General features: G+C 36.5%; 1 protein-coding gene across 1 annotated transcript in view; it reads left to right on the top strand.

Annotated features, from left to right (window-relative positions):
* LOC311622960 (uncharacterized protein) overlaps positions 1-10,789 on the top strand; it is a 72,864-nt gene extending 62,075 nt beyond the window's left edge. Inside the window, exons 8-12 of the mRNA XM_084884487.1 lie at positions 814-915; positions 3,375-3,424; positions 5,539-5,653; positions 6,712-6,748; positions 9,219-10,789. Of these exons, the coding sequence (XP_084740613.1) occupies positions 814-915; positions 3,375-3,424; positions 5,539-5,653; positions 6,712-6,748; positions 9,219-9,318 (404 nt within the window). The 3' untranslated portion in view covers positions 9,319-10,789. The remainder of the gene's footprint in view (positions 1-813; positions 916-3,374; positions 3,425-5,538; positions 5,654-6,711; positions 6,749-9,218) is intronic.
* Positions 10,790-11,811: the final 1,022 nt, after the last annotated feature.

The raw sequence follows: 11,811 nt of genomic DNA on the forward strand, positions 1-11,811 counted from the left end.
AGAATTCTTTCCCAGCCAGCACCACTAATTTGCTCTAAGTTCTGTGGTGCTCTCAGGGAAGGAATATGAAGATTTTATAAGGAGGCAAGTGATGCATAGCGGTGTGCTTGAGAATTCTTAGTGAAGGTTTTTGGTGAGAAATGGAAGATGAGTCAGATAACACAGGAAATCAGTCATACAGAAGCAGTGAGCAGAATGCAACTGCAGAAGGAGCCGGGGTCATGGTCTACCAGGAGTCTGACCTTGAGAGCTGTGAATCATTACCAAGTTGAGAGACTGGGCAATGTGGTCACCTTGAAGAAACAAGAGTTAAATATTGTGAGAATGTGTATCACACGCTGGTACATATATAGTCTCTCTGGAAAGATGTGTGGATGAATAATCATGAACTTCAATAATGTCAGAAGATCCAGATTGGGGTTATTGTGAAGATGGGATGACAGATTCGTGTAAATTCCTAGGCCCTGTTTTATGAACATGAAATGTTATTTGTATGGATAAAAGCTTAATCAGGTGTCTTACATAAGATGCACGGTCATAGGCATTATACATTTAGGGAGGTCCTAAGAGTATGAAAAGTATGAAATAATTCTGTCTATAGATAACTATCCAGACCATTATCTATATCAGATTTATTCCTGAGATTAAAAAAAAATCTTAATTGGCAGTGCAATGTCTCAATGTTATCTTTGAATAAATTTCTTAGAAAGAGTTGAAGATAATTCCCAATTTTAGGTTTGTTGCCTATTTTTGTTGTGGCTGGATATTTTTCTCTACAAATACAACAGAGTTCTTTCATCCTTTTTATTTCAGAAACCACTTCATCTTCTGCAGTGCAGACAACAGAAACCCAGCCTCTCACACCACAGGAAACAAGTATGACCAGCTCATCATTGAACTCTTCTTTCCCAACAGGTAACTGCATTTTCTTTTTTTTTTTTTTTTAAATATTTTATTGATTTTTTACAGAGAGGAAGAAAGGGGGATAGAAAGTTAGAAACATCGATGAGAGAGAATCATCAATCAGCTGCCTCTTGCACACCCCCTACTGGGGATGTGCCCGCAACCAAGATACATGCCCTTGACATTTAGATAGAAACATCAATATGAGAATGAAACATTGATTGGTTGCCTCCTGCACATGCCCTGACCGGGGATCAAACTCATAACCTGAGTATGTGCCCTGACTCACTCCTACCACCTTTCAGTGCACGAGACAATGCTCCAATCAACTGAGCCACACAGGCCAGGCCTCAATTTGTAGTTCTTAATCCTGTCCACCTTTTATATACATACCCATTCCCTCAAATCCTGTCTCATCTGTCAACCATCAAAATGTTTTTTCTATCTATGAGTTTGTTTCTGTTTTGTTTAGTTATGTATTTCCTTTTTTAGATTCCACATATAATTGAAATCATATGGTATTTGTCTTTCTCTGTCTGATTTATTTCACTTAGCATAATACCCCCTAGGTCCATCCATGTTGTTGCAGATGGCAAGATTTTTGTTGTTGTAATCCTCACCTGAGTATATTTTTTCCATTGATTTCTAGAGAGAGTGAAAAGAAGGGAAGGAAAGAAGAGAGAGAGTAAGTGAGAAACATCTATGTGAGAATGACACATCAATTGGTTGCCTCCTGCTCATGCTCTTGACCAGGAATAAAACCCAAGACCCTTAGGTGCATGGGTCAATACTCTAACCACTGATTCACACTAGCCAAGGCACGATTTTATTCTTTTTTAAAAAAATATATATTTTATTGATTTTTTACAGAGAGGAAGGGAGAGGGATAGTTAGAAACATCGATGAGAGAGAAACATCAATCAGTTGCCTCCTGCAAAATCCCTATTGGGAATGTGCCTGCAACCAAGGTACATGCCCTTGACTGGGATCGAACCTGGGACCCTTGAGTCTGCAGGCCGATGCTCTATCCCCTGAGCCAAACTGGTTAGGGCCGATTTTATTCTTTATATGGTAGAGTAATATTCCATTGTATATATGTACTGTCTCTTCTGTATCCATTCATCTATTGATAAACACTTAGATTGTTTTCATATCTTGACTATCCTATATAATAAAAGGCTAATATGCAAATATACCAAACAGTGGAACAACCAAACAACCAGTTGCTATGATATGTGCTGACCACCAGGGGGCATGCATAGAATGTGGCAGGTGTCAGCTGTGGCAGGATAGTGGAGCAGGTGAGTGGGGGTGCCAGACCAAGGCGGGGCACCACTCAATGTCATTGGGGAAAGCCTCTGGTAGTTACTGAAAATTCTTTCTCTCTCTAAAACCAGTAAAAGAATGTCCTTGGGTGAGAATTAAAACAAGAAGTACAAATTGGTAGTTACAAAACATCATGAGGATGTAAGGTATTACATAAGAAATATAGTCAATAATATTATAATAACTATGTATGGTATCAGATGGGTACTACATTTTTTTGAGTGATCACTTTGTAAGTTATTTAGATGTCTGGTCATTATGTTTTACACATGAAACTAAAATAGCATTGTATGTCAACCATATTGAAAAATAGGAAAATTATTTTAAAAAGATAACTAAACAAGAAAGTAATGAAAATGATTACTTCTAAGTCAGTTTGTATGGGGATGGATCGAGATTGGAGGAAAGAAGAGAGTGAGACTTTTTATGTCATTTTCAGTTTAGACTATCTAAAAGTACTAGTTATTTAAAATATAGGATTAAGTTAAAGTTAAGATATTTTTATCATTTAAATATTTTGTATGCATACATAAATATAATGTTTTTATGAAAAGCCCTTAAAGAATAGTACCCTTTAATATTAGAATTTTAGGTATATGATATATTGGTCTTGCAGTTGCTGCCCCATGTATTTTCTAAAGTCCTTGTGGATAAAAGCCTAGGCACCTTGACATATAGGGTAGGAGTTACATGCCACCTGTCTTAGATATCTTAGTACATTTTGCTTACACTTCTAATGTAAAATCAATCTAATGTCCATTCTGAATAGAGTAGTTTGGTCTTTAGATATGCATATGGCCTATGGGCATTCATTGACAGTTCTTCACTGGCATGAAAATATTGATAATCTATCTTTAAGTAGCATTTTTAACCTGGTTCCAAAAATAACTTCTGTATCCCTGATCTTATAGATAAAACTATATATAATGCATTTATTTTTTATAAAGAAGAAAAAAGGGGTCCATTTTCACAAGGTCCATAACAAAATGGTTAAGAAACACATCTAAAAGATAAATTATCAAACACTAGTAAGTTGGTATAATTCTTGCAATGCCTGCTGCATTTTTCCAATGCCTAATTGTTTGTAGCAAATTTTCAACACTTTTTATAATTCTAATTAATGTTTTGTTTTGTTTTTTGAGCAGATGGGAATAGCACTGTGTCACAAGATTGCAGTTGGCAATGCAATAAAACTGTAAGCAAATTCCTTCCTATTTTATTAGCCATATTCGCTTGTATGTTCCCCTGGAAGCAAGTTATATTTAGAGATTATTTTTGTAAGGCTGGGCTGCATATTGGTTCATTCTAGTTAAGAGACAAAGAAGAAAGTAATTTGTTTCTTAAATAGGGATCCTTTGATCAATTGGTAAAGTTCATATGGATACAGGTAGATCAGTTTGTTAGAGATGCCTGATAAGTGATGTTTTACTCACACACATTCACACAACACTCACTACAGACTTTCTCCTGGCCAAAAAATTGGACAAAAAAAAAAAAAAAGAAATAGTTTAAAGAGAGTAAAACTACCAGGAAGACTTCACTTAGCATTAGGGAATAACATGCTTTGAGTCACTGTGGTGTCAAGGAAGCTGTTCCAAACAAAAATATTATGTAAATGAAAGTGTGCTGCTTAAACATAGGCCCCCTTATATCATTTTCCAACCCAAATGCTTCTATATAGAAAATGTGAGGCCACTGTAGAGTATTTTTATACCTCAATCTCCCCATAGGATGACTTGCTAAGATGTTAACTGTTAAGGTGTTAACTAGTCACAAGTGGTGAGAAATGACAACCTGCAATAGCAAGAGAAATTCAAGTTGAGACAAAGTGGACTGATCTTCTATGGGGTCAGATTACTGTTACTGTTAACCTTAGTTACAAAGCGAACACTGCATAGGGGTGATATGAAATATTTTACCAATTTGTATGGCATGATTGACCGGATGGATGTGGGCTGAGTTTGTATATACCTCCTAAATATTAGAACTGCCACCATGGAAATGGTTATTATATTGCTATATGGCCAGATTTATGCAAAAAAAATTTTTTTTAAGCACATTCTGCCCTAGTTGGTTTGGCTTAGTGGATAAAGTCTCATTGGCCTGCAGTCCAAAGGGTCCCTGGTTCAATTCTGGTCAAGGGCATGTACTCGATTGCAGACTTCTCCTCAGCCCAGGCTCTGGTCAGGGCTCGTGCAGGAGGCAACCAACTGATGTGCTTCTCTCACATCGATATTTATTTCTCTCTGTCTTTCCCTCTCTCCCACTTTCTCTAAATATCAATGAAAAAATATCCTCGAAGCATAACTTATTAAGGATCTCACAGCAACTAAAAGAGCCAGGATTTTGACTCCAGAGATTAAACTTTTATGCAGCGATAAGCTTGATCTTTCTCTCAGATCTTCCTTTCTGTTAAAATGTAAAGGGGTCTGGCATGATGCTTGCATGTTTTGGGCTTATTTTAGGAGGATGATCCCTTATAAATCAACCCAGGCATTTTAAACAAAATTCTGCATTTTTAATGACTTTCATAGCATTTTTAAGTTAATTGTTAACCAAAGCCAAACTTGAGTAGCTGATTTCAGGTCCATTTTATTGATTGATTGATTGATTGATTGATTGATTGATTTCAGAGAGGAAGGGAGAGGGAGAGAAAGATAGAAACAACACTGATGAGAGAGAATCATCAATTGTCTGCCTCCTACAAGCATCCTACTGGGGATTGAACCTGCAATTCAGGCATTTACCCTTGGCTGGAACCAAACCTGATATCCTTCAGCCCACAGGCTGATGCTCTATCCACTGAGCTAAACCGGCTAGGGCTCAGGTCCATTTATATAGACATAAATAGAATCTTGAATTATAGTTAAAAAAAATAAGGACTGTATCAATGGCCAAATTTATGAATTAAATACATCGAGATAACATCACCAAGTCAACTTATACATGAACATCTTTTTCTTTTTTAATATCAGAAGAGAATATATTTATAAAAATACCCTATTGATTTCTTTTGAAAATATCAGTAATTTACATGTATTTGAGCTTTGACAAATACATGCACCCATGTAAATCCCACTTCAAGCATGATGTAAAGTATTTTCAATACCCCATATACATATTGAATTTCAAATTCTCTTACAATTTCACCATGTTACAACCTCTGGATATCAGTTGGTCTTGCCCATCATGATCTAGAAGTAGACAAGGACCAATTAAGATAAATGTGCCTAAGAACATTATTTGAGGAAATGATTGCTATGCATAATTCTAACAAGATGCTTTTTCAATCTGCTGATGTTCCCTTAGCACAAGGACTTGAAACAAAATCCAGGCTTGAGCACCAATAAGTCACTCTCCATTGGACTCTCCATTATTGCTGTGGTATTATTGCTCACTATTTTGGCTGCCTTAGTTCCTACAAGTAAGTCATTTCAGAACTGTGCAGAGTGAGGGCTGTAGAGCTAAACTTCCTGGGTCTAGGGAGCTTCACACACCACGTACTTTTGATTTCTCATAACTTTCCTGTTTTATAACCTCGTTATTTTTTGTTTATTTCTTAAAAATATTGGCCTGTTAAGAGAAAAGGGAAATTTAAGTTCTCCATAGGAGAAATAAAACACTACGAAATGAGAGTTTATTGAGTGGAGCTGGGATAAGCAGATTTGTTCACTCTTCCTCCTCCCTTCCCCTCAAGACCCCTTTTTTGCTCCAGTGAAGAATAATATTGTTGAGAGTCTTTCAACATTCAATTAACTGAAGAGGGAAATGAGACGTTGGAAGGGAAACAGATTTCAGGCAAGGCTAGTCCAATAGGTTTCAAAAACTAGCCATCCACCAGATCGGTATGAATGTGTGTGTGTGTGTATTTGTGTGCATGTGCATGCATGTTCAGCTGGCCTCCATGGAAGAACCACAATTATCCATTTTTGAAAATGAAAAATAATTATTAATAATTGCATGAAAGTAAGTTTGGACATATGTGTGAATACACTAAACCATTAATGAACATGAGGTAGTTTGCACACGGGGGCTTCTTTGGGTCCTACAGAGTCAGCAGTCACAAGGAAGAGCCTAGTCTGAGTTTTGTTTATTTTCCTTTAAAAAAAAAATTGGTTTAGCCTGGCCAAGGTGGCTCAGTGGTTGAGTGTCATCCCCTATACCAAGAGGTTGCTGTTTTGATTCCTGATCAAGACACTTGCCAGGGTTGTGGTCTCTATCCCCAGTAGAGAGCTTTCAGGAGGAAGCCAATGTTTCTCCCTCTTCCTCTCCCTCCCCTTCCTCTTTCGAAAAATCAATAGAAACATATTAACAAACAAAAAAACAAACATATTCTTCTAAATTTAATTTTTTCCACCTCTGGCTTTGTACAAATTTTGTTTATATTAAAATAATAGCAGAAGTAATATACATGGTCAGAAAAAGATCTCAAACTCTTTGGCTGACATGTTTTATTTTCTCTTCAATTCTTCCCCAATTTAGAATATTTATGTTGGAAAAGAAAGGTGTTGCAAAGAAGGTAAGCTTGAAGGGTTTGTGTCAATGCCTTTTGATGTTTCTACTCTAGTAAAAAATAATAATAATAATTCTCTTTGTTCCTCTTCTTTCTCTCCCTAACTCCAGTTTACACCCTGGATCCTGAAAAATCTAGTTCAGTGGATGCCTCCATCACTATCCACACCTTCCAGTGATATTGTTAGCTTTCTATATTTCCGTGGAATTGTGCCATGAACTTCTACAGAAATAGCACTTCAATCCTAAACTCTTAGACTAAGGGAACTAAATCTCAATAGTGTTTGATGAAATTACATTTGAATGAATTGTTTGATTTGTTCTCAATTTTCATTCAGTGCTTTGTTTACTGAAAGCAACAAACAAAACAGACAGAACATTTAAGCAAGTCACAGGGTCCTTTTAGTGCTTCCAGGCAAATAGCATGGGGAGTGTAGACCAGGGTGGTGGGCTGTGTGAGTGACCCTGATGGAGTAGGAGGTGGCTGGCAAAGATCTAGAGGAAGACAACTTCAGGCTGAAGCAGAGCAAAAGCATAGTTCTCCATTCCCTGTCTTTCCACACCTAACATGCTCTGCTACTTTACGTTAGATATCTGGCCTCATAAGCATTTGATGTACAATTTTTGTAAATCTCACCTATTGCCCAATTAAAGTTTAAATCTCCTTTACTTCCATCCACCTCCTGTTCTAAACAAACACCTGTAATGGTATGAAATCACTACTTACCATCAACCCTGGTTAACCTGCTTCTTTTAGTCCAGTTTGGGCTTTAAGCAAGGTCTTTGATTCACTAGCCATCCCTCTGAGGCTGCCATTCATTATTCCTAGTTCTGTTTCTTTTTTTAAATATATATTTTATTGATTTTTTTTACAGAGAGAAAGGGAGAGAGAGAGCTAGAAACATCAATGGGAGAGAAACATCGACCAGCTGCCTCTTGCACACCCCCTACCGGGGATGTGCCCACAACCAATGTACATGCCCTTGTCCGGAATCGAACCTGGGACCTTTCAATCTGCAGACTGACGCTCTACCGCTGAGCCAAACCAGTTTTGGCCCTAGTTCTGTTTTGTTGGATGTCAATCTTTCCTATGTCTTAGTTCCATGAGCCAATCCACAGAATTGCCTTGAACAATAACCAACATATTGCAAGTGCTTCATAAACGTTGGTTTCTATTATTGCAATAATGACTACATAGAAATAAATCTGTGAGGCAAGCATAATTATTCTCACTTTATACATTGGAAGTCAGGTTCAGAAACATTAAGTGACATCCAAGTTCATACCATACAGCAGATAAAAGACTCAATATTAAGTCTTTTGGGGTCCAGAATCCACACTATAGATTTGACTATCTGCTTCCAGCAACAGAAAGGGGAAAAGAGTACTCCTTAAGGCAGAAAAGCATGATTTCTTGTCCTTGCACTGTCAATATTTTCTTTATGTATTTTTTTTAGTTGATTTTTGCCCTTTTCCTGTCAACATATTCTTTACATCCACTTCTTATAAATTATAAAAGAAACATTGTAGGAAGTATTGTAAAATATAAAAAAGAAAGAATGAGATAGAGAGAGAGAGAATGAGAGAGAGAGAGAGAGAAAGAGAGAGAAAGAGAACACATTTATGACGACACCTTTGGGGCAGCTATTTCATGCTGACTTATTTTGTTAATCAGCTTAACAATAACCCACAACCTTGGGACCAACTTCATGCTGACTCATTTTGAACTCTTGACACCTAAACTGGTTCTCACGTATATGCCTGGTTTTTTTTAAGATCTGAGTTGAGTGAAGACTCTACATTTCATATCATTTCTGGGCAGGCTCAGGTAATAAAAACCATCACTATCTACAAATTATAAAACAACAACTATATCAGACCTCTACACATAACCTTTTCATACATTTGTTGTGTGAGTGTATAAGTTATGAAAGTCATCTAACTCATGGCTTTCCCATTATGACCATAAAGACACAGTAAGATTTTTGACACCATGATCCAATCCAGTACACACTATGTGAAGCAACACTATTACTTCATAACACATACTGATATTTTGTATTCTGTTTATCCTAAATACAGGAAGTAGACAACTATGTAGATTTAATAACCCTCTCTAAAGAGTATGATCCACAGTTGGAAAAACACAAGCCAAAGCATTTCATAGCCACCTTTGTGAATATGAATCTTGATTTAGTACTTCCATTTCATGTCTGACAATTGTCTTAGATTTTCAACTGTTGATTCTATTACATGGATATTTGAAAGAGAATAGTCTGAATATGTCTTAGGTTTTGTTTTGCTATTTTTTTTTTCAATCCTGCTTCTTAAATTTCCCCACAATTTAATATTTACAACTCTGGAATCTTCTAGTCATTTAATATGTTGTGTGAATGGGGCACTGGTAGTCAAATAGACAAACGTACTGTTCATTATTTAGAAGTGGTTTGCACTTACTCACGTTATTCTTTTTGTAGCAAAGAACCTCAGACCGCTACTTTGCAAAATGAAACTGCAGTGTGCTACCAAGCACATGAAAATATCTCCTTTAAGAACAAGCTTTACAACGTGCGTTAAGACCAGCGGTTCTCCACGACTTTAGGCCCTTGACTCCAGAAGGCAATGACCAAATCTTACCATGTCTGTCCTTGTAAGCTCCAGGATGATTTTTCTGTCCATATTTCATGGCGTTATAGCATGTCAGTGATGTTGGTTAGAGTGTCTTTAGCTCATCAGTGTGTAGTCACCCTTATTGGTAATTAGTCTTAATTTTTTATACTAAAATTGGCTCAGTCTTTCTGGTCATAGCAGAGCCCTCTCCCAAATATGAGCTGAACACTTTAGAATTGTGTATTCTGTTTAGACTTTATGAATCATGTATCCATCAAGAATTCTCATTGGGAAGACAAGAAATGAACCAATACTTTGGTCACCATAAAACATTGGAATAGGACTTAAAATCAGAAAATCTGATTTGGTCCTTAAATGAGTTCACTTGGAAGCATTTTTTTCTCTCTTGCAACTCATAATGTTAAACTTCTTAAGTTACTGTAGGCTTTCAAATCATGGAGGTTCACAGGTTTTTATTTACCTGGTGGGGAAATAAAGTTGGTGTGGTTCCCCATTAGATCTTTTTTGGCTCTGAAAATATAAGGTTTTAAGTGCTTCCCCTTGGACTAGGATGGGGTTTTTAGTAGTTAGAAGGAGCTAGGATGTTTAGTGGATGAAGTAATAAGAAAACCAATTGCCATGCGATTTAACACATGTATGCTATTTTTGCTACATCTGTGTCATAGTTCCAGGAACTCGTATAGACCAGTGTCAGAAAATCTGAATGAATTTTTAGAATGATGCAGGACAGAGATAAATAAAAGGATAAACAAAAGGGAGAGAACAGGGGAAAAAGGCTTTCTGCTTAGAAAAGTAAGTTTGCAAATATAATAGTGTTGTTTGAGAGTGTTTTTAGTTTCAACTGAAATTCTAAATTTTCCCCAACCATTTTAATTAAGACAGGAACCACTATATGATCCAATAATCCCACTCCTGTTCATATACCCAAAAAACTCAAAATCACATATTTGCAAAATATATGCACCCTTATGTTCATTGCAGCATTATTCACAGTGGTTAAGACATGGAAACAGCCAAAGTGCCCTGCGATAGAGGGCTGGATAAAGAAGATGTGGTACATATACACAATGGAATACTACTCAGCCATAAGAAAGGATGAAAAAGCGCCATTCTCAACAGCATGGATGGACCTTGAGAAGATTATGCTAAGTTAAATGGACAGAAAAAGCTAAGAACCATATGATTTCACTCATATGTGGGATATAAAATTGAAACTTATGAATATAAATAGCAGTGTGGTGGTTGCCAGAGAGAAGGGAGTGGGGGGAGAAGGGGATCCTAATATGAGATAACAGGAGAAGATTTATCTTTGGTGGTGGGCACATGATGTAATATACAGATTTTGTAACAGAAATCCACACATGAAACCTATATGTTCATGTTGACCAATGTCACCCCAAACAATTTAATAAATAAATTTAAGGAAAAAAAAGTATTATGGAAGGATGAATGTTTCTTTTCATATCAAATTCCAGTGCTCTTCCTTCTTCACAATCGAATTAAATTTTTGTTTTTTCCAAGAGAGTTAAAGCAAAAAAGGTAAGGATATTTTTAGCCACCAGAAATTTCTTTTGTTTTGTTTTTTTCCTCTTTAAATCAGGGCATCTGTACATGAATAGTTCACAGGGCTCAGTAATAATTTCAATTTGAAGTAATCCTGAAATAATTCACACTTGTGGTTCAATGCTACTGACACTGTAATGGCCTAAGAGGGTGGGATGCTTGTTTTTATTTTTATTTAAAAATATATATTTTATTGATCTTTTTACAGAGAGGAAGAGAGAGGAGGGATAGAAAGCTAGAAACATTGATAAGTTGCCTCTTGCACACCCCCTACTGGGGATGTGCCCACAACCCACATACATGCCCTTGACCGGAACTAATCTGGGACCTTTCGTTCTGCAGGCTGACACTATCCACTGAGCCAAACCAGTTTCGGCAGGATGCTTGTTTTTAAAGGCAACATTTTTAACACGTAGCTGCTGAATTCTAGAAAATTAATAGCACCTCTGAATAAAGGTTAAATGAGCAAATAATATTGTTAAGCATTATCTACTGGGTTTCCTAAATAGGATGAGACTATTATAGTTTAAAAAATCTTGTTCAAACTACAGATTTTTTTCTTTAATTTATTATTTATATGTTTATTTTGTTAATCTCACCTAAGGACATTTTCCCATTGATTTTTATTTTATTTTTATTTTTTTAAAGGGTTTGCTTTTTAATAACTGTATCATTCCTTTTTTATTTTTAAATATATTTTATTGATTTTTTTTTTACAGAGAGGAAGGGAGAGAGAGAGTTAGAAACGTGGATGAGAGAGAAACATCGACCAGCTGCCTCTTGCACACTCCCTACTGGGGTTGTGCCCACAACCAATGTACGTGCCCTTGACCAGAATCTAACCTGGGACCCACCTTTCGGTCCACAGACCAACTC

This window comes from Pipistrellus hanaki (genome assembly GCF_964339955.1).
Source record: "Pipistrellus hanaki genome assembly, chromosome: 5".
In the NCBI taxonomy this organism is placed as follows: Eukaryota; Metazoa; Chordata; class Mammalia; order Chiroptera; family Vespertilionidae; genus Pipistrellus; species Pipistrellus hanaki.